This window comes from Lissotriton helveticus, chromosome 11, assembly GCF_964261635.1.
Source record: "Lissotriton helveticus chromosome 11, aLisHel1.1, whole genome shotgun sequence".
Taxonomy (NCBI): domain Eukaryota; kingdom Metazoa; phylum Chordata; class Amphibia; order Caudata; family Salamandridae; genus Lissotriton; species Lissotriton helveticus.
Window position 1 is genome coordinate 308,833,839 of NC_136072.1, and position 23,494 is coordinate 308,857,332.

General features: G+C 48.2%; 1 protein-coding gene across 2 annotated transcripts in view; it reads left to right on the forward strand.

Annotated features, from left to right (window-relative positions):
• The window catches only part of YEATS2 (YEATS domain containing 2), a 1,326,518-nt gene that overhangs the window by 478,002 nt on the left and 825,022 nt on the right, over positions 1 to 23,494 (forward strand). For both annotated transcript variants that reach the window (XM_078665556.1, XM_078665557.1), the window contains exon 15: positions 10,174 to 10,438. In XM_078665556.1, coding sequence (XP_078521682.1) covers positions 10,174 to 10,438 — 265 coding nt within the window. The remainder of the gene's footprint in view (positions 1 to 10,173; positions 10,439 to 23,494) is intronic.

Here is a 23,494-nt window from a genome sequence, read left to right on the forward strand (position 1 = left end):
TTACGGGGGCAGCCTCTCGCTTCAAAAATCGGCCGCTCCAGTCCCATATAATAATCCAGGGCAGCCTTCCATGCACACAGGGGGGGGGCTCGGACTCCTTTCCATGCTCTGGCCAGGTCTCTCTTGGCCACCACCAGTCCTAGTAGCAACAGGTGGCGCTTGTATATGTTCCCACCAACTCCTTCGAGTACGTGGAGTAAGCCCAGACGGTGAGTGCGTGGGAGGTCCCAACCCAAAACCTCAGACAAGCAATTCCATACGCCCCTCCAGAATCCAATCAGTCGAGGGCATGACCACACAGTATGTATCAGCGTACCTACAGCCGCTCCGCACCGCAGACATTCCGGGGAGCTAATCAGTCCCGCCCTCCAGAGTCGCTCTCGGGTATAATAAGATCTATGGAGATATTTGAATTGAATCAGGCGAAGCCGCATTGCTATTGCAGTTCCGCGCGGGGACTCTAGGGCTTCCCTCCAGTCATCCTCATCTAGAGGACCAACGTCAACCTCCCAGAGGGAGCAGGGTGGATGAGCAGTGGGTCACCATCGACTGGTAGATGCGAGAGATCTTCTTAGTACCAAGGTCTCCCATGAACACCTTCGCTTCAATGGGGCTAAACTCCGGGAGTGAGTCCAGGTCTGCAATGCTTGGTGTAAGTGCATGCCGAAATTGTAAGTAACGAAAGAACTGAGTTTGGGGCATATTGAACTCTGTGCTGAGTTCCTGAAAGGACTTAAGGGTAGTACCGGACATGACATGTCCCAACATTGATATACCTATGGCTTCCCAGCCATCAAACCCGGAGAGCGTCATCAGTTCGGGTAGGCGTCCATTGTGCCATAGCGGTGTCTCAGCTGTTAGCCTACCCCACCAACCCATACGACGTAATGCCTGTCGCCACACCGCAAAGACCACTTTCGTAACGCACGCAACCCCCGCCGCAGCCGGGCCGAGTAGAGGATCTTGTGTAATGTATGATCACCCATCAAGGAGCGCTCCAGGGCGTATGTTGGGTCCCCTCTGTCGCCATACCACCACTCATTGAGTACGAGCAGCTGCGAGGCCTGATAATAAGATAACAGATCCGGGGTGGCCAAGCCACCACAATACGTGGAAAGGAAACATGTCTTTAGTGCCACTTGAGCCGCGCCTCCAACCCACAGAAAGCGACTCAAGGCAGAATTAGCCTGCCGAAACCACTGGGGAGGAATAGGATGAGGGTAATTCTGTAGTTGGTACAAAAGACGCGGAAGAGCTACCATCTTAAATATCGCTGACCTACCAAAGATGGTGAGGGGCATTCGGGACCAGGTCTTGACATCCTCTTGAACTTTGTCCCACACGGGTACAATATTGCGCTCCCACGTAACATGGGTGGATTCGGAAAGGAACACCCCTAAATATTTCAGACCTTCAGTGGCATGCTGCAAGTCCATCGCCCAGGGGTCTATTTCCGCCGCGCCTCCCAGTACCCAAAGGGTGGACTTGCCTAAATTCAAGCAGAGACCCGAGACCTCTCCAAATATGCGCATGATTTCTAACACTCGGGGCCCCGAGCGACGCAAATCCGTGAGAAAGAAGAGGACGTCGTCCGCGTATAAGGCAATCCTGTCGAAAAGGGTCTCGGACCAGACAAAACCCCGAAGCTGGGCATCTATGCGCACCCAGGAAGCCAGAGGCTCCATGGCCAGAGCAAACAGGTACGGGGACAAGGGGCACCCCTGACGGGTCCCCCGTCCAATGGAGAACACCTCCGAAGTGGCCCCAGCAACCCTGACAGCCGCCGTGATATCAGTATAGAGCAATGAAATATAGGACAGATACACTGGGCCTAGGTTGAGGCGGGACAGGAGTGCAAAAAGGTACGCCCAGCTAACAGAGTCAAACGCCTTATGGATGTCTGCTAAGAGCAAAGCCGCTCTGTCCCCCAGTGTCCCCATCGCGTCAACCGCCGCCTGCGCACGTCGGATGTTGTGTCGTGTCGCACGGTGTGGCATGAAACCTGCCTGGTCCGGATGAACCAGCTCCACCATATATGGGAGTAAGCGGTTCGCTAGTGCCTTTGCCAGTATTTTGGCTTCCACATTAAGCAATGAGATGGGGCGATACGAGTCGTGCCTGTCTGGGGGTTTACCAGGTTTCTGGAAGACCACGATCTCGGCGTGCCGCCAGTCCGGAGGCAGTCTGCCCTGCTCTCGTGCAACCTCCAGTGTACTTCGATAATGGGACCCCAGGAGGAGCTGGAATTTCTTAAAAAACTCACAGGGGTAGCCATTTGGACCTGGTGCCTTCCCCGCATTAAGTTGACCCAGCGCCTCCCCAAGTTCCTCGGCCGTAAGGGGAGCTTCAAGTTCCTTCCTGGCCTCGTCAGACACCGCCCGGGGCGGCAAGTCGTCAATAAATTTAGCTATATCGTCTGCGTGGAGAGTATCTTGTGGGGCATATTGTGACTGGAAATAATCAGCAAAACTCGCTGCAAGCGCAGCTGGGTCCGTAATCGTCACTCCGCTGTCATCAGTGAGGCCCGGCAACGTAACCGGTTGGAGACGGCGCTGACATAGCCTATGGAGCATGGTACTGGATTTATCTCCCCATTGGTATATTCTGCTCCGCGCGGCCAGCCGCGCCAGTTTAGCCTCGTCCATCAAGAGAGAGGCGTACGACTGTTGTGCTTGGAGGAGCAACCGTAGCGCCACCTCATCTCCCCCTCCCCTACTACGGTGTTCTAGGTCCTCTACGAGTCTGGCAGCTGCAGCGGTCGATTCTCGTCGTCTACGGCGGGCCTCGGCACACCATGCAATATCCACCCCCCGTATAGTAGGTTTCATGGCCTCCCAAACCACCTCAATATCCATATCACCCACTAGATTTTCCCGCCAGTAGTGTGCGACGGCTTCTCGTAGATGTTGGACATAGGAGGGCTGCTGTAGGTGCCACGACGACATCCTCCACCTGAAGGGTTGTCGCTTCGTTAGCAGTTCTATCGTGACTGACACTGGGGAGTGGTCTGAGAGCCCCCTCGGACGTATCGCAGCCTCGCACACCCTGTGCAGATACATTCCAGGCACAAACATATAGTCCAGTCTCGAGAACGAGCCGTACACCGCAGAGACATATGTGTATTCGCGCACCGTTGGATGCAAATGTCGCCACACATCCACCCATCCTAGTCCTTCAGCCGTGGCCTGTAGCCGGGTAGGGGAATTAGGGGAAGGGCCAGCAAGCACCCCCTGTCGCCTCTGACGGTCCACACACACATCCATCACCTCATTCCAGTCCCCTCCAATCACCGCCAAGGACTCCGGGATATCCTCCCACACCTTAAACAATTTCTCGGACAGGGCCCACTGCAGGGGGGGGGAGCATACACACTTCCAAAAACTATCGGCTCTGTGCCCAACATCCCTCTAATAAAGACATAGCGGCCTTGAGGATCCACCCACTGCTTCTCATGGACGTAGGCCACCCTGCGGTGCACCAGAATAGCAACACCTCTAGAGCCCCTGGCGAACCCAGCATGAAAGACTTTATGGTATCCAAACCTCTGTAAACTAAGTACTTTAGTGCCCAACATGTGAGTTTCTTGGAGCAAGAGTACATCCGCTGCCTCCCTCTTCCCCCAACGCAAAACAGCCCCCCTTTTAACGGCATCCAGCATCCCCCTGACATTCCAAGTGATGATCCGTAGGGACTCGCCGGGGAGTCTATGAGTCAAATCAGCCATAGTCAATCGAGGTCCAATAAGTATGCCTCCTGTGCCACGTCCACCCACCTCGCATTGTCTTCAGGTCAATAACAATCAGCACGTGCATTACCCCCCCCCCCCCCCGCCCTTCCCAGACCCTCCCAACATCAACAGAAACTACCCCAATAGGTCTACTTTTTCCAGTCATCACTGCGCCCACATGTCCTGTCCCCAAACCCTGCTGCCAACACCCCCCATCCCCATACTCCATAGAACATTGAAGTACCTGTCGCGGCATGGGCCGCCCCGGGTCCAAAACAGAGGGCCCAAGACTAACCATACCAATGGATCCCAACACCCCTTAAGAACAGCAATACCCACCCCTCCCTCAGCCAACAACCACTGCGCGTGGTAGTCGAAGGCCCTAACAAGTCCCTTCCAAACCCTTCACCACCACCCAAATTACAACAAAACCTCCCGAGAGTTAGCATCAAAAACAGTGCCCACACTTCTAGGGATGAAGCCCAACCGTGGGCCTCCCAGTCACTCGAGGTAGCCGCAGCAGTGCAATCTCACCCATGGACTCAAATATTATCGTCAGATTGGTCGGATGCAACAGTCCCCTTATCTTGGGTCGCGCCGGCAGAGGCGGACCTCTTCCTCGACCGGGACCTCCGCTGACGGCCATGTCGGGCCGGCTTACCCTGTCGATCCTGCGTCGAACCTCCAGGGGCACCAGGATTCAGACCCGGCTGCTCATGTGGCCTGATCGGCACCGACTCGTCGGTCCACTGGAAGACCTCCTCCGGGGAATCGAAGAAGTGGGTTCGGGACTGATAGATAACCCGCAGGCGGGCCGGGTACAACAAGGAATATTGAATCTTCAATCCTCGCAATTTGGCCTTAGCGTCTAGGAAGGAGCGACGCTGCTGCTGCACCAACTTGGTATAGTCAGGAAAGATCATGATCTTCCGATTTTCGTACATGATGGTGCCTCTGGCTCTCGCCTCTCGGAGAATCACATCCCGATCATGATAGTTCAACAACCTGGCGATGACTGCCCGGGGTCGCTCCCCCTCCGGCGGCCGCTGAGTTAAGGCGCGATGTGCACGTTCAATCACAAAGCAAGTGGAAAGGGCCCCTGTGGGGAGCCAGCTCTCCAGCCATTGGGTCAGAAACAGCTCCATATTGCCCTTCTCGCATCGCTCCGGAAATCCAACGAAGCGTAGGTTGTTCCTACGTGCGCGACCTTCAGCAACTTCCACCCTGGTCGCGAGGTTCTTTTGGGCATGTTCCATCGCCGCCAATTTCCGTTTCAGGGTCCCCACATCGTCTTCCACTACCGATATCCTCGACTCAGTTTCTGTAATCCGCTCCACAGCATTCCGCAGATCTTGTCGCAGCAGAGTCACGTCCGCACCCACTGCACCAATCTTCGCGTCCAGCATATCTCTGGACTGGGTGATCGCCGCCATAAGTGCCGCATTATCCGGCCCAGTTCCTCCGCCACCGCCGGGTGCTCCAGTGCCCCCACTGGGCCCTGTAAACTTGTCAATGGGCCCTTGTTTGGCCGGGCCACCACCTCCCCTGGTCATAGTTGCGTGGAACTGTGAAGCACAGGATCAAGAGGGTCCACAGAGGGGGCGGGGGGGCCCTCCCACACCAATACGTGGATCTGTCCGTGGTCCCGCAGCCCCCGGAGACAAAGCAGCTCCCCACCAGGTCTGGGCAGCGCCGACGGGTCAGCGGAAATAAATCGCCAAGCAGCTTCCCCGACTCCCCCCCGGCTGGGCAACCGTGGGTCACTCAGTGGTCCGCCTCCGATTCCACAGGGTCCTTAAGTCCTCGGGCGTCCCGCCTGCACCACCTCTGCCCTCTGCAAGGACGACCCAGGGGGGAACAAAGGAGCCCGTCGGCCACCCCAATCAAGCTCTGTGCCACTGGTCGTGAAATGGCCAGGGGGGGTCCGCACCAGAGAGCAGCGGTGTACCTCTCTGCCGACCGCAATCACCACCGTCACGGAGGCACAGATATATCTCCTTTGGTCAGCATCAATCTTGCGTGCACCCGGCCCCGGTCTCGGCTTACCGACCAGGATGTAGGCCTCTGCACCTCCCAGGACCTCCAAGCCTGTTCCACAAGTGCAGCAAGGTCGGCAGGCACCCAGCCACAGTTCCACGGAGCCACCGCCACCTAGGGTCAGTCCGCCAGTCGAGCGATCCACTGGCCCAGGCAAGCCCCGGCAGCCACTCCACCGCCGGTATCCCCGGAGGCCTCCGAAAATCGAGGTCCCGGTCTCCCGGCCCCGAAGTAGGCCGCGACTCCCTCCAGCCTTCTCCAGATGTCAGAGCAGGCCCCCCTCACTACCGGAGGGTCCCCTCAGCAGCGCAGTGATCCGCCAGGAAGGGGAGTTCCGCCAACCCCGGGGAAGCGGATGATGACGGGTCGGCGCGAAGATCCCCCAGCCGGGGTGCGCCAAACTCGAGGCCCCGGCTTCCTTTGCAGGGACTAGGCCGCAGACTGATGTCGCCGAGCACGGCTCCGCCAGCGATCCGGGAGCTCCAAAGGATACAGCGGGCGACTCCACCTGCCTTCCGCTCTTCTTGCCGGTGGTGTGGGTGATGGAATCGGGTCAGGAAGCAAGGATAAGTACTCGGATAAAGAACGGGCCGGTGGGAGCTTTAGCAAGCTGCGTCCACCATCTTCGCCCGCGTAGCCACGCCCCCCAAATCTTTTTGTTAGTCTGCCAGTTCTTTGTCACCTTCAGGAAGCCTCATAGGATTCAAAAAAGAAGAAGGGAAAAGATCCACCCTCATCGATTTTGGAATCGGCTGGAAGTGCTAGGGTCTTCTGCTTGCTCCACACCAATTCTAGTTTTGGATGAGTGGCAGATCCTTTACCCTCCTCTCTCCTTTTCTGACTTCTAAGGAGCAAGCACAGAAACATATTGCTTTCCATTCATATCCTTATATTGCTAGGAACTTTAAATTCTCTTGATTATCGCTTCACGATTCAGGCCTATTTGATGGATCCCTTCTTGAGGAAGTTATATCACTTTTCCAACGATCTGCGTTGAATGGATCCCAATAATTCTTCCTCTCATGTGAGGATGGATATTCCTTAGTCCTACTGTGCCCTGAAGAAGTCCACATCTATGTGGACGAAACGCGTTGGCTGGCCCTTTTTTTAAATATATATTGACAATGCATCAATTAAGAGAAGAATCTCAACTACTACTGGAATATTGTGGATATACCTGGAATTAGAATCGCATTTGTAGAAGTGGTGCACGACTGCATGCTTTGTTTCTATACTATAATAATTGTTCTCCTTTAGCAACAGTTTGAGATGCCATCCACTCGGGCAGGGGTCTCCAGAATTTTCTATAATAGGAGCAAATTTTGTTTAATTAAAGTCATCCCGAGCTACTAATGGTGGTAATGTGATGGTGATCACAGATTCCAAGAATCACAGCTGTGATCCCATTAGTACATTAAGCAGAGTTGGCAGCTATAAATTAAAAAAAGCACTATCAATTTAGAATGCATCTACATTGGTTAAACAAAATAGCCATAGCTGCAATCCCCTTGGCACCAAGGGAGTAACATGAGTAATAAATCACTCTTAACTAAAATAATGGCTTTAAATTCATTTTGAAACTAAGATTTTTCCTCAAACATCAATTCATGAGTTCTGGAAATACATACAATTTCGTCTTGAATACATGCTTTTTAATTTTGGTATGCAAAAATCATAATTTAAAAAGCAAAAGATTGTAATTCAGTATGTTATCGACAAACGGCGGGGGCATCGCCGCGGTGGACGTAAACTTATTATGTGGCATTAAACTGCAGGTCCTGAATGAATGGTTGTATGGGCCCAGGGACGAACCAGCTTATAAGTTGGAGAGCTGGATCATGGGGGAGCCATCCGTATACCCTTTTCTATATAGCAGGGCTGCCCGGTGGTTATTCCGTCCTGGCAACAGGCCTTGGGGCGGATGAGTTGGTGGGGACGCCTTACTAAGGAGACTCTACTGTGGCGGAACCACTTACTTCTTCATGTCGCAGACCAACAGGGGTTTAATGGCTGGGACAATATATGTATCTCAACCCTGGGCGATGTCATGCAGGGTCCTATCATGAAGTCCTTTCGAGATTTACAAGAGGCATTCTCTATGACTCGACCAATTTCTTTAAGTACTTGCAGTTACGCCATGCTCTACTGCCCTACATTAAAGGCCTGCAGCAAACAAAGAGTATTGTACAGAGTTCCCCAGTGGGAGCTAGTGGTATAGCTCGGTCAATTTTCTCTCTCAATTGTTATGACGGGACAAGTGCATGGTGTAGACCCTTTTCAGAATATAAGGATACCTCACACAGGTTACCGACAGGACAACAACTGTTGTCCCAATCGGTGGCCGTCCAGCGTCATCATCGGTATCCTGCTCCTACGGCAGGCTGGCGGTGCAATGCCCGTCGGGCAGCCCGGGGGGCTGCACTTTGGTGGAGATCTTTTATTCCGAGCCAACGGGTGTGTGTGTGTGAGGGGCCTAAAGAGTGCAATAGTGAGCATGGGGGTGTGTGTGTGGTTTAAAAAAAGTCAGTCGAGTCCATTGGGAAGTAATTTAATGATCAGGCTCGCTGCTTTATTAAAAATAAGGGGTATTAAGGAGTGATAAACAATGGGACCAATCCTTATTCAACCCTTCATGTGAATATGGTCGACATGTTTCTTGCCATAAGGGCAATTCGTCAGGACCTTAGTGCTCATATGATTGCTGGGATCCTCTAAATTAAGAAGACCCCCATATACGACCTGGGTGGTATCGTACAGAAATGGTTCCAGGCGAGGGACCTCCTGGGAACCGTGATGGTTGCTCCCGAAGGCCTCACGAGCTGTCCAGGTGGGGCCAGCAGCGAGTGAGGGGTTCCTCAAAGGTCGCTGAAGGCAGGCATCTCAGCACCTACCCGTCCCACGGTAAACCGAAGTAAGGACAGCCGGCCATTAAAGGCCTGCCAACCCTACCCGAGTTAAGTCCACTAGAAGGCAAGCTCCTGGTGGGGGACCTTGGGGATCATAGAATCTCTAAATAACCCAACACTGGTCACGCACAGCCCAACAACCCTAGCATCACTCTGGGCCTCATGGGACACAGAAATAGGGCCCATCGACGATGATGACTCGTCCGAAGCACTTCAGTCACCCAGGGGAGCCGCAATCCCCACCCATCTCCGCTACATACAATTTAAATACCTAGATAGGGTGTACTACTCTCGATATAGACTGTTGTGGGCGGCATTGATCGCCTCTCCCCGATGTCTTCGATTCCACATAGATGAGGGCCCCTTCCTACAAGGTGTCCGGACTTGCCCTACCCTTGACAAATTCTGGCGGGCAGTTATACAATGCTTTTCTGACGTACTACACTGGAATATGCCACGATCCCCCAAGCTCACACTTCTGCACTGTACAGGTGAAATATGGGGCAATATCTACAAAAGACACTTATTATTTCTGGGCTCGACACTAGCCAAAAGGGACATCGCACCACATTGGAAGGCTGAACATTCCGCTTGCGTATTGACCTGGAAGAGGGGCTTGGACCGTGCCATGTAACTCGAACGGCCCACGTTTACGGCCCGAGGTTGCCCCAACAAACACTCCAAAATCTGGAAGCCATGGGCTGCGCACAGACACATACCCTTTGAGGAGCATACTGTGGGGGGATCTCTTATCAATGCCCGATGTGGACACGCGCAGCTAATATGGTTACCACTTAAGGCTACTCTACACCTGCAATATGGTCACATGTTACCATGAGACGTAGGCACGGAATTAGGTGCAGGCTTTTGCTTGGTACAATATGGCTTTTGTTGTATGTCATCCTTCGATATTGGATATGCTGTGGAATGTCACTTCTGTATGCTTACAACTGTTTCTATTCACCTGTCCTTTATTGTACACTTTATCGTACATTCACTCTGTATTGATGTACATAAAATCAATAAAATATGGTTTGGGAAAAAAAAGACTGTAATTCAGTAATCTGGGCTGCACACAAGAGAGCTACTCACATTTAGCTGGAGAGCTATTGGTATCTCACGAGCTACTCGCTGAAGAAGCCTGCACTAAGGCATTGATTGTGCAGCTTTTCTATTGGCTAAGTAATATATTTACAAAAGTGATAGTTGTATATGTAAATATTTAAAGAGAAAAGTTGGCTAATCGTTCTATTCTTTTCAATTTTCACAACAGTTGCTCTTCAGTTGCACCTCAGTTTCTGTGGTGATGGAATCAATAGGGCTTTTCTCAATTGTCTAATTTTCTCTTTAAGAACGGCAGTGGTTACTCTTCCTGCTGTGTGTTCTGTTTATTCTTGTGCTGGTGATTGCACATGCATGATCCAGATGTTGATTATGTTTTGGGTTAGAAGATAAAGCTTGGGGTCGCTTTAGCAAAGATTCTAATGCCTTTCTCTACTATAGGTGGTTGGTGTTCCCCTCAGCTCTGCTGTCCAGTCGTCAATGAAACCAGCCATGGCCATAAGTGGTGGACAGATACTGGTGGCAAAGTCTGTGTCGTCATTTGGTAAAGTCACTGGACAGAAGCCTGTTGTAGCCCAGGGAGTTGCCAAAGCACTTGTGAGCAGCGGAGGAGGAAGCAGCACTATTGTGGCCCAGCCTGTTCAGACCATTACAAAGGTTCCTGCTTTATCATCTGGGGCTCAGAAAGCTGCATCACAGGGTTCAGGTACAAACAACAATTCGTTTTTAACCGGTGTTTTCTAATTTGTGGAGCCAATCTGGTCCCTCAAAGGCAGCAGCTATATAGAGTCTCCTCTATATTTTGCCATTGTTTAATGTTTCACTTTATTGATCTCATTTGTATTGCCATTTTCCATAGTTTGCTGTACATCTCTTAAGAGTTTTGACTAGCATCTTGTGGTTCACAAGACAAAAACAAGGCCTGGTGTTCAAAAACACCAGTCAGGAGCTTAATATTTAAGCTACTGTGCACGTCAAGCGGTCTTTGTAGAGTCAGAAGAAAGGAATATCTGTTTTAAGAACGGGCTTTGAGAGAGAGGCCCTTTAAAAATCATCCTTGCAAAAAGACTACAGTTGTATGCAGTACATGCGGTAAAAAAACATTGGCAATGGTTTAGACATTCAAGGCTGTAATGTTGACGGTGTAGATAGCTCTTGTGATGTATGACTCATTAGAATACCCAAGAAAAAAACCTTTCTGCGTTCTCCCTCTTGAATGATGTCTTTCATACTAACTACTAGTTCAGCTCTCATTGGGAAAGGTATTGACAGTTAACCTTGTGAGGAACATTGTTTGCTATACCTTCCTGAGCAAACCAAAACCTTTTGTGTGCGTCAGCTTCCTTGATGGAAACTGCTATATTAGAAAATGATATTCAAGTAGACTGATTCCCATCACTCACCTGTAGGTGACATGCTTCATCATCTGGGTATCCTCATTGATGTCACGCTCTTGACACTAAGGGCTGCAACCTCATCAGAGGGATGAGGGAGCCCGAGGATGTTTTGTCAGGGTCACTATCTGAGTTCACAGATGGGAGCAAATAAGTTTATATGGGAAAAGAATGCAGTGCACAGAAAGAGATGATAGTGAATTAAAATTGACCTGTGAGAGACCCTATTTTTATTATTGTCTCGCACAAATCAAAACTAAAAACAGTGCAAAATTACAGTCTAACAGGACTTGAATGAATTGAGGCAATTTTTCCTCTAGTTATATCACTCTGAGACAGTAATTAATTCTGTGGAGTCTGACCAGTTTCGTTCAATTACTGGGTAAGTCGAATAAAATGTGAGTATTCTGGTATGCAATATTTATATTAATATGGCTCTACAGAACAGTGCAAACTTCCCATTCAGAATTGACAGAGGTGGCTGGGGCTCAGTCAGCGCCTGAACTGCCAGGATAATTAATATTAAAAGCCAAGTAAATTGAGCAGATGACCCAGCATTAGCGAAATTAAATCTGATATTTATTTACAATACACAAACAAACAAAATTTCAAGTTAGAAGCGATTCAGGGAAGGGATTACATTATAGTAATTTTTACGCTTTTTGGTTGCATCTGGCACCTTCGTATTAGCAGCCCAGCTTGTGGACTCCCTCAGTGTGAGAGGGAAATCCTGGTCTTACGAGGGAAAAACTGTTAGCAAAATCAATGCTGTTGCCCAACACCTGTCTCTTCTATCTACTGAGCTGGATTCAGTCTTCGCAAAACTTCACCAACAATTTCTCAATCCATCTGCCAATTTGCCACAGGTTGAGGCCTTCCAACAGGCCATGCAAAAGATCTTCAGGATGACTCTCCTACCCTCTTGGCCACTTCCTAAGGTTGGACCCACCTCTGTAGAATTGACGCCTCTAACCCCAATGCCACCCAACATCGTGCCTCATCATGGTCCGGCTTTGGCTAGGAAGCCTGCCCTGTCCAGGGTGCTGATCCTTCCATATTCTTTGTCATTCTCGACATCACTGCTGCTCTCTATGCCACATTCAGTGCCACCTTAATGCTCTAAAATCCCAGGTTATCCCTTCACAGAGCTAAAATTCACAGGTCTAGTTCAAGACAAAACCTGTTTGAAGGATTTTTCTGACATTTGGGATACGATTCTGATGTTTTTAGCTTACAGTGCTCCCCATTTTGCAAGTCCTACACATGTTAGACCTTGTGGCCCCATGAAATTTGCTGGTGCCTCACTCCAAATGGGTCATGAGGTCTCTTTAGTTGTGCCCGAGGAAGCAGTGGCTTTCGCAGCAAGAGGAACCTCTTTGTTCAGATTTATATATATGATTCTCTCAGCCCAAGTTTACCATGGGGGGATGTGCCAATGCAGTCTGCTGCTGGGCCTTCCCTTTAGTCCTCTGCAGATGCAGGTGCCCATGGTCATTATCCATTCTTCCTTGTTCTGGGGTTCCGACCTGGGTGACATAATGGCTCAAGCCCTATGGTCCTCTTTAAAGGAGCTCCTACATATAAATGTGTCGAGGCTTGTGGTGGTCCATCTCTATATGAAGGCCTTTCTGCCATCAGCCTCCGGAAACACCATTCATATTCTGCAAACCACCACAACCACCTTCTGTTAAATCAACCGACAGTATGATGTGTGATCTTGGACCTTTTGCTGGGACATGAATTCAGCTGTTGAGCTGGCTGATGGGCCACCTTCCCTTTAGCAGCCCAGCTTGTGGACTCCCTCATTTGGAGAGTGCATGCTCTGAGCCATCTCTCCCTGGAGCCGACAAGACGATCTTTTCCATCATAGGGTGTCCATATGTGGACCTCTCATTCACAGCCCAGGCCAGGACTCGTCCATGGCTTTGTGCCATACATTCCCTCTGAATGATTCTGTTATAAATGCTTCTGGCTCAGAAGGCAGCTGCATCAGTTTTATGCATTTCTACCTATCCCACCTCTGTTGAAAGTCTTGCAGAAGAGGCCAGAGGATAGAGCACAACTGCTGATTGCCTAGATTATGTGAGAAAGATTTGGTATGGCAATATATTTAAACTTGGGATTCGTCATCCTCTCCTCTCCTGCAGAAAGAACACTTGATTTTGCAGCAGAATACTCTGGTCAACTTCCCCAATTCTCTGATTTAACGGATGCATATGTGTGGAGATTCAACGGTGGCAGTTGGAGTATATTTGCCTGCTGCCAGAGGTTGCATACAACATCTTGGCAACTAGGAAACCTGTCCGCAAATTATTTGTGTGGTCCAGTGGAATATCTGTATCCTGCCTGTCTGACATTCTATGCTCAGCATTATTTTGTGCCCAGCCGGTACTCGCAGTAGTTACTGTAAAGAGTTAACTCGTGGCTTGTCCACCTTCATGTACTTCGTAATAAGCCCTTCTTGTCGGAGTTGCCACCAGTGGTGCATTTTGTGAAAAGTTTACTCTGTTCCAGCACACTCCGAATATTGTTCCATTTTAGGATTTGAATCTTATGTTCATATTTCTCATGGCATCCCTATTTTATCCGACACACAGTTGCCCAGTTGGACTTCTGACTCTGCAGACAGTTTTGCTGGTGGCTATAACTTCGACCTGTAAGAATGGAGAACTTCAGGCCCTCTTGGTCTGACCACCCTTCACGTTATTCTGTGCTGATAAACTGCTTCTTCGTACCTGTCCTCTATTTCTTCCTAAGGTGGTGTCTGCATTCCATGTGGGCCACTACATCACACTTCTTCCCTCCTCCTGATGGACCACTGTTGAAGAAAGACAGCTTGGATTAGAACTCTGGTGTGCTGTTTCTTACTTTGCAGCATGTACAGCTATAGACACATGCTATGGCATCTCCCGTCATTTGGTGTTGGAGTTAAAACTTTAAACATTTTTTTTCTTCTTTAAAGTAGTTTTGGTTTCCTAGTAACTCTTGATAGATCCCCTTGAAACCCACAGTGTACCCAGACACAAACTGCACATTAGATTGTTTTTTCTGCCGTCTCTTTCACACTGTGTTCTTTAGTGCTTCATTCTTCAATGCACCGAACTCTAAATTTTTATAGCCTTCGGGCCAAGGCTGAGTATAGAACAGAACTGTGTATTTCATGACCGTCAGAAGAGCCTAAGGCCAGATCATATGAGAATTACTAGTTTCGGGGAAAGGTGGTGTGGTTTGGCTGGACCAGCATGAGGTCGGTAAGCTCTGTTTACAAAGGGGCCATTACAAACGTGCTTGTCCAGCCTGTAACACTCTTCATTCCAAGTAAATCATTGTGTACCATTGTGATCAGAGGTGGGTGCGTTACTTAAGGCAGCATCAAGACTCTCCAGAGTCACTGCCCGGTGCTCTTGCCAAGGGCATTAAAGAAGTCGACTGCAACAAAGAGGGGGGATGCTCTTCCGGTATTCCAGGAGCCTCGTAGGAGAGGAGTCCAAAGTATAATGTATGTGTCTTCCAATGACTCTGACTAAGATTCTCCAGGGCTTTTCACAAAAACCACACCAAGTGCAAAGACCACACATCAGGTTTCCAACATTAATACTAAAATATGGGAACACCACCCATGCCCTCTGATGGATACTGCCTCTCCGTCCACCAAGAATCCTCACTCCACATCCTTCAGTTTGGACCTCAAACTGAGCCTCTGCTTCATGGTAAAGAATGGACCAAAGAGCACCATACTTTGACTGATGAAACACATTAAAAAAAGGCTGGACAGTTGCCACTCCTCCCTACCATCGATACCATTCAGCGCTAAAAGGCACCTTTGATGTTTAAAGACTCTTGGACATGTGACAAAAAAGCTAGAGCCTGAGAGATTGGCTAAGTACTTTTGGTGCTAAGATCGGTTTCAAATTTCTTATCTGATAGAGACTACGATAATTCTATGTTAAGGAATCTGCGGCTAGTAGTCTCTACCAGATAAATCGTTACGGAAGGTAAGTAACTCGTACGTCATGAAGCGGTTGACAGTAGTCAGCAAATTGTTTATTGAACCGGACCACAGGTATTTTCTTGCTTGGCTACCTACTGCTTTCCTTGCGCCATACAAAAAGTGAAGGCTTTTATGAAGCCATTTCGGGAGAACTCATGGCGTACCTGAATCGCAAAAAGAAAAAGGCTGATAATGCTCTACCTCCACCTGTTCAATTTCGGATTCAGTTCAAGAAGCGTCCTCAGACCCATTACGCTGTAACAGGAGCTAGGGAACACTGATCAACACGAGGATGCTTTGCATAATTATAGGACAACTCCCGATGGCGATATTTCTTTTGCAGCATACCCTGTTAGAGCTTCACCACCAGACGATTCCTCCCCATATAATGTAGGTATAGTTTGAGCATCTGCGCATCAAATATTCCCCATTTATTGAAAAGAGATTCGACATTCTTATTGAAATGCTGACCAAAATTGAAATCACCACTCACTTTCTTCCAGTGCTCAAAGTAATGGTCAATTGTTCCAAAAAATAATTTTAACTGCCCCAAGAAGGTTAGAGTTGCCAAACCCATCCCAATCACCCACAGTAGGAATGACATTTAAGAGAGCAATGCAAGACCCACTATTTATCCATTGGCACTTCCCACCTGAAGCACTAGTGGTGCATACTGCATGCAAGACGTCCATCCTGCAGGGCCCAGCTGATATTTTCCTTCTGACAAGGAAAGTAAGAAGATCAGCTCGGAAACATGTAGGGTTGGGGGTCACCACACAATGGTGAATTTCCCGGTCTATGGCCTCAGCTGCAAGGTATTGCAGGGCCAATGGGAGAAAATGAGTAGTTGCTGAAACATCTTTTGGATGCCAACAAGAAAAGCGCAAAATAAATTGTGCATGAAGACAAGGTGTTCTCTATTGCAAGCATTAGATGTGCAACTAGATGCCACTCATATGGCTTTCAGGGAGGTTATACCAAGTGCTTTAGTTGGTGCCATACCTGGCTTTAGATGTCTAGATTCTTTCCTGAGATTCAGCTACACCTCATTAGCTTACTCTTTGATATCAAGCATTTCTTCAGCCTTAATGTAGATGAGATTCTCGAGAAAATCAAGAAAGATATAGACACTCAAAAGCCATGAGTGTACAGAAACACCAGCAGCACAAGACCGGTTTCGACGGGGACACAAACCTGAATGGGCTACAAAGCAATGTCTATCACTCCTCCAGACCGGATACCAGCAGCATCCTTGTAAGCTGGTCAGTAACGTGCAAAATGGGGACAGTACCTCATGGGTTGCTTTAGTGGCAATGCTGGTGTTAAAAGCAGTGGTCCCCAAGTTAGAGGCATTACTGTCGCCAAGGAATGACCAACTTGCTATTTCCCCTGACCTTCCAACACCTGTTGGGAGTACTACTGAGGTCCTTCCTGCCTGGGTAGCAGAGTGTAATCTCAGATCAGTGGGTGCTTTTCCTCATCATCCACGGATGTTGCTTCAGAGTTCGAAACAACATCACTTAGAATACCACTGCACCCTCACAGTTTTACTCCATTACAGGATACTCAATTGATCTTTCTCAAGGGGATTGTCAACCTTGTCCAACCTCATCAGAGAGGTCTTTGAGTGCACTCCCTCTAATTTCCAGTTCCAAAAAAGGACTAAACTTTGCGGCCAGTCACCTACTTCGGGGTGCTGAATCTCTATAGCACGTTTAATCAGTTCAAAATGATGACTTTGCAGGGCATCATAACACTTCTTCAACAAAGAGACTACATAATAACCATCAATCTCAATGACACCTACTGCTACATTCCTATTTATCCTGCTCACTGGCAATACCTTAGGTTTTTGGTTAGTAGAGTTCATTGCCCATTCAAAGTTATACCCTTTTGTGTCTCAACTTCCCCAATGCTGTTTACAGAATGTCTAGTGGGATTGGGAGCGCACCAACCGTGTTTTGCCATGCTTATAAACTTGGCATATGATTTTGCTTCTTCCCAAAGGGGATTTTAGCATAAATGTAAAAAAAATGACACCTTTGTCCTCAACAGTTACTGGTGTTTCTGGAAGCGACACTCAATGCTGTAGCATGTAAAGCCTCCCCTAGGCCAGAGAGTGATGAAATTGCAACAAATGTTTGCCTTTTTCCAGCCGTTGCATCTTGTGAAAATGATCATGAAACTGTTGGGAACGATGGCCTTCTGTACTGCTTTGGTTCAGATCGCAAGGTTATGCATGTCTTGCTCCAAGTGTGTCTATCATACAAACGTCCTGGGTTGGGGGGAGTCTGGTGTTGATGCGGCACATTTTTCATCACAAATGCATTGGTTGAACCAAAAGATTTATTTGTCGACCGTCAGCAGCAAGTGGTGATCTATTTGAATCCCTCTCTGGGTTGGGAGCCCTTACAACCCAAGGCCAGTGATTCCTGCAAGAATTTCTTCTGCAAATCAATGTGCTAGAACATTTGGCAGTTAAACCTTTGGACTTTTGTATCACTAATTTGCCTCGAGGGGGTTCTCACTCACACAAATAAAATAACTGCAGTGTATTACATGAAGAGCAGAGGGGCTGGGGGTGGCACTCACTGTAACTGGCAAGGATCGCACAAAACAGTTGTGCTCTGGGCTATTTTTCATCCTTTCTCACTGTTGGTGAGATGCATACAAATCTTTAATTTAAAAAAAATAAAAGCTGAGAATCCTGCTGTACCTCCATGCTACGTTGCCTAATTGAAGCTTTTTGTTCCTTGCTGCATTAAACTCAACACACAGCTCTTAAATGCCACAATACAAAACTTTGTTTGTTACATGTTTCTCCTACAAAAAGTTAGGGCTTGCATATTCTTTCATCAGTGTACCTTTGGCAGCAGTTGCTTACTCTCTTCCAAATAGACAAAATACCTGCTACTAAAGTGTTTAATGAAGGTGTCAGGGACTGTCCAGGACTATGTGGGGAACACAGTCAGGGACTTGGACAGGACTGGGAACTGGGTAGAAGACTTACACAGAAAGGAGGAGTGCAGTGCTGCCCAGGATCATACAGGGAGTCAGAGGAGAAAACGGGATCCAAAGGGAAGGCCTGTAAAAGTGAACATGATGGGTAAGACTCAGAAAAGAAGGGCACGCACAAGGCAATTTAGCATTCAGAATAACTACACCTAGGACGAATGTGCAAGACATATATATAATACAACATTAACAATAAAGGGGGGTGTGGGGTAAAGCACTCAGGAGCTCCACATGGTAAGACTGAAGCTCAGTAAGTTTCTTACCCACAATTGCTGTTACAGATACTGACTGCAAATACCCACATGTAGGATATGCATCCAAAGGCAGGGTCTGTGGAGCTTATACCTATGGTGATGTTATAAATGTAACTCAAAGACAATACTCACAGTGAACAAGAAACACCACCTAGGTAGTCAGCTGAGCCCACCGATCCTGGCGATCAAACAGGAACGCGCAAGGAAGTAACAGCAAAGGGGTAGAACTAAACACAAGCACAATAGAAAAGGAGATAGCAAGGATGAGTGCTTAACAGGAAAGGAAGGAAATCACAGGGCACACGTGGCATAAAGCAGGTAACAAACATACAAGGTAACAGAAGTAAGACCGCAGAATAGAAAGACAGCAAACTGGAACCAAGGAAATGGGAAGAAAGGCAGGGACTGGAAAGGGATATACAGAAGGGGAGGCTACAAGGGTATATAGAATAGTGCAGGTAAGGTGACGGTGGCAGTGTCCCCGACCCGCTTGTTTGACCAGGTAGCTGAAATAGCGCTCTATGCTGTGCATACTGTATTCAGCATATACTTTTTTTACTTGTATTGGCCTGTTTTAAAATATTCATTTATATGTTGTGCTGACAACAAGCACGTCAGTAATACATTTATTAGCGCGCACGATCGCGCCTTATCTCCCACACCTGAATTAATAGGAGGGGAAGCTGTTGTTTTCTTCTGAGGGCAGTGACAAGCCTCAGCTCAACTCTGCTTCCTGTCCGCCTCGTTCCGACAGGGTAACTAGTACCGTTGTGCGGAGGGCGGACAGGTGAGAGCCAGGCACTTCCGGCAATCACTGGAGCGGGTAGCGCTCTAGTGGTTCTACCTCAGGGGCTATTTAGGCGTAACATCAAACATGGCGCTGCGGTGGTACGGTGACGGTGGCAGTGTCCCCGACCCGCTTGTTTGACCAGGTAGCTGAAATAGCGCTCTATGCTGTGCATGCTGTATTCAGCATATACTTTTTTACTTGTATTGGCCTGTTTTAAAATATTCATTTATATGTTGTGCTGACAACGAGCACGTCAGTATGAAATTTAAAAGCGAGCGCGATCGCGCATTATCTCCCCCACCTGAATTAATAGGAGGGGAAGCTGTTGTTTTCTTCTGAGGGCAGTGACAAGCCTCGGCTCAACTCTGCTTCCTGTCCGCCTCGTTCCGACAGGGTAACTAGTACCATTGTGCGGAGGGCGGACAGGTGAGAGCCAGGCACTTCCGGTAATCACTGGAGCGGGTAGCGCTCTAGTGGTTCTACCTCAGGGGCTATTTAGCCCTCCCCCCAATCGGGCGCGCAGCCGAAGACACGCCGAAGAGCAGCCAAAGAGCTGCCCGTCTGCGCCCGTCCGCGACAGGACGGGGCTAGGGGCTATGGACTCGACCCCTTTGAGTACACCACCCGCAGGGACGCGGGGTATCAGGTATTCTGCCCAGACCCTATTGGATCTAAGGAGACTCCCACAGAAAGAGTGTAATGGAGACTCCTGGCCTTGTCCAGAAGGCGCTTTTTCTTGTCTTAATTGTCACTTTCAGACACCTTGTATTAGTCCTCAATCCAAGACTATTGATGCGAAATTCGTACCATTAAATGGGTTAAAGTGTTTTCTCCTTAATGTCCGGTCCCTACCCAAACATCAGCTGGAAGTATGGGATCTGGTACATACACTGCAGCCAGATTTATGTTTCCTTACGGAAACCTGGCTAAAACCCCACTCAATTTCGGCCATTGCATTGGGAGTTCCCCTGGGATACAAGTTTATACATTTAGATCGCCCTCTTAAAATAGGTGGTGGATTAGCCATTATGTATAAAGAATACCTGAAGGTTACCATACTGGAACAAAAATGCTGCCCACAATACGAAACTATGATTTTTAAAATCAAAACTGCCACACATACTTTCTGGAAAGGAGCAATAATTTACCGTCCACCAGGACCTAGTGTGGGCTTCTCCCTTTCTCTTTTAGAACTTTTAGCTCCACATCTTAAAGCGAAAGAAGATTTCCTTCTTCTTGGGGATTTTAACATTCAGGTAAATACTTCAGTATGTCCAGAAACTATATTTCTACTTACTGACCTTTCTACTCTCGGTTTAATATTAAAGAATAGCGGGCCAACACACATAGGAGGTCATTCTCTGGATCTGCTTTTCTCTAATTGCTCCAGAGTACGATGCTCTTCTATAACTCAAATAAACTGGTCTGACCACTTTATAGTGGAATTTTCGCTATTTGGAGTGGACAAACCCTCGCAAAAGAACACTCTCCCACCTATTTGGCGTCGACAGTGGCACAAAGTAACGGCTGAGGAATTGCAGAGGGTGTGGAAACAGCCTACTCCCACAGAAAAGGGTGATGTAGAGCTGGCACTATCCAATTTTAATCTTTCGCTTATAGAAGCAATTGATAAGATAGCCCCTCTGAAGCTCAGTAAACAATATCCTACTTCCAAATAGGAAGTTTGGTATACTGAAGCACTTAGAGTAGAAAAGCAAGGATGTAGGAGGATAGAAAAGAAATGGAGGAAAACGCGAATAGAGGAAAGTAAGAAGTCATACTATGAGGCCCAATCTAACTACTACAGGAACATCAAACTTGCACGAAAGAACAGCCTTACCCAACAACTTGTAGAGGCAGGTAATTCCTCTAAGGAATTATATAAAATATTACAAGCATTTGTAAAACCTGTAGCATGTGGAAGCCCAGATGACTTTTCCCAACTCCTATGTGACGACATTTCCCTGTTTTTTGAAAATAAAATTAATCTAATTCATGAGAAAATAGTGAAGGCATCCGGCCAAAAGAACCAAATGAATGCCATCCTCACTCCTCCTATATCGCCGAAGCAGAGATATATATCATTAATGGCATTTCCAGCTGTCAGTGACTCGGATCTATCTCTTCTCTTTAGTCATATAAAATCTGGGTCTCCAGAAAATATCTTGCCCGCCAAAATAGTTGCCCCCCTAAGTATCTTACTTGGACCCCAGATTCAGGATATAATAAATCAATCGCTCAGGGAAGGATGTGTGCCCACAGAGTGGAAAAAAGCGGTGGTGAACCCTACCTGGAAGAACGCGGCACTTCCTTGGACAGATCTCTCAAACCTGCGACCCATCTCCCTCCTGCCTTACCTTGGTAAAATGACCGAGAGGCATGTGAATTCCCATTTGTCAAAATACATCGAGGCAGCGGAGGGCCTGGACTCTTCTCAATCTGGGTTCAGGCCCAATCACAGCACCAAATCTGCCCTCCTCTCAGTGACCAATACCATCAGGATGTCACTAGATGGAGGAGCCTCTATGATTCTGGTGCTGTTGGATTTATCAGCTGCCTTCGACACGGTGTCGCATGAAATACTTCTCGGTCGTTTGAGGGAGATGGGCATAGGAGGTGTGGCTCTGTCCTGGTTGGAGAGTTTTCTCTCAGGCCGCTCGCAAGGAGTCAGATTGGGCTCCCATCATTCCACCTTAAGGGAGCTCACCAAGGGAGTGCCACAGGGCTCATGCCTAAGCCCCACACTTTTCAATGTGTATGTGGCCCCCTTGGCAGACATTGCAAGAGCATATGGGTTCACTCCGGTGTCATACGCTGATGACCCTCAGCTTTTATTCCCCTTCCATACCCTAACTCCCTCAATACAAAAATCTTTTGCGGAAGGTATGAGAGCCATATCGGACTGGATGGCTCTAAATTGCCTCCAGTGCAACGTGGACAAGACGGAGGTTATGCTGTTCGGGGAGGCCACACTTTTGTGGTCACCAGAATGGTGGCCCCCGGATTTGGGACCAGTCCCCACTCCCAAACAGACTGTAAAAAATCTTGGTGTGCGGCTTGACAAGGCACTTCTGTTTAAAGAATACATCAATCAAGTAGCAGGGTCCTGCTTTTATGTCATCGGACTGCTACGACGTGTCTTCCAATTCCTACCTGACAACTATAGGAAAACTCTTGTCCAGGCATTGGTAACCAGTAGGCTGGACTACTGCAATGGGCTGTTTATTTCGGCCAATGAAGAACAACTACAAAGATTGCAGGTAGTCCAGAACACTGCAGCGAGACTTGTTCTCAATGCTCAGCCAAGGACTGCTTCTCATCCTCTCCTGGCCAAACTCCACTGGCTGCCGGTCAGGCAACGTGTAAAATATAAGATCTGCTGCACGATACATAAATGTCTGTTTGGCTTGGGACCTAAGTACTTGAAAGAAAAATTCCATCACTACAGCCCTGGGCGTACGTTGCGCTCTAGTAGCCAGCAATTGATCCAGGTTCCAAAAATTAGGAAGGCTAGGCAAGGAGGCCGAGCTCTCTCCTATAAAGGCCCTATTCTATGGAACTCACTTCCCCCCACTTTAAAACAAACTACAAATTTCTTGCTTTTTAGGAAGAAGTTAAAAACACACCTATTCTTGACTCCTTAAGATATTATTCCTTTTTTTCTTCCACAGCTCACTGGTACTATGAGGCCTCCCTGGAAAAGCGTAAGCGCCGAGATACCCCTACGGGGATCGAATCCTGCGCTATATAAGAATATAAATAAATAAATAAATAAGGTTAAGGAATCAAGAAAACAAAGTAGCATAGAAGGCAGTGCTGGGGCAGGAACAATAATTGAGTCTAGGTAGCACTGCAGGCAGTGCTGGTTCAGGAACAGGGAACTACTATAGCTAAGGAGTCAAGGTAGCACTGCAGGCAGTGCTAGTACTGGAACAGGGAAATACTATAGCTAAGGTAGCACTGCAGGCAGTGCTAGTACAGGAATAGGGACTTACTAAAGCTTTAGGAGTCAAAGTAGCACTGCAGGCAGTACCGGTTCAAGGAAACAGGACATAGCTACAGCTCAGGAAACAAGGAATCAAGAGAGCACTGCAAGCAGTACTGGTTCAAGGAAACAGAAAAGAGCTACAGCTCAGGAAACAAGGAGTCAAGCAGTGGAAATCAGGAACAAGAAATAGCTGAGGAACAGGAACAAAGAATAACTATAGCTCAGGAAACAAGGTAGCACTGCAGGCAGTGCTCATTGAGGTACAAGGAATAGCTAATTCAGGGACAAGGGACATTTGCTGCAGCTCAGGAACAAGGATTACAAAGGCTC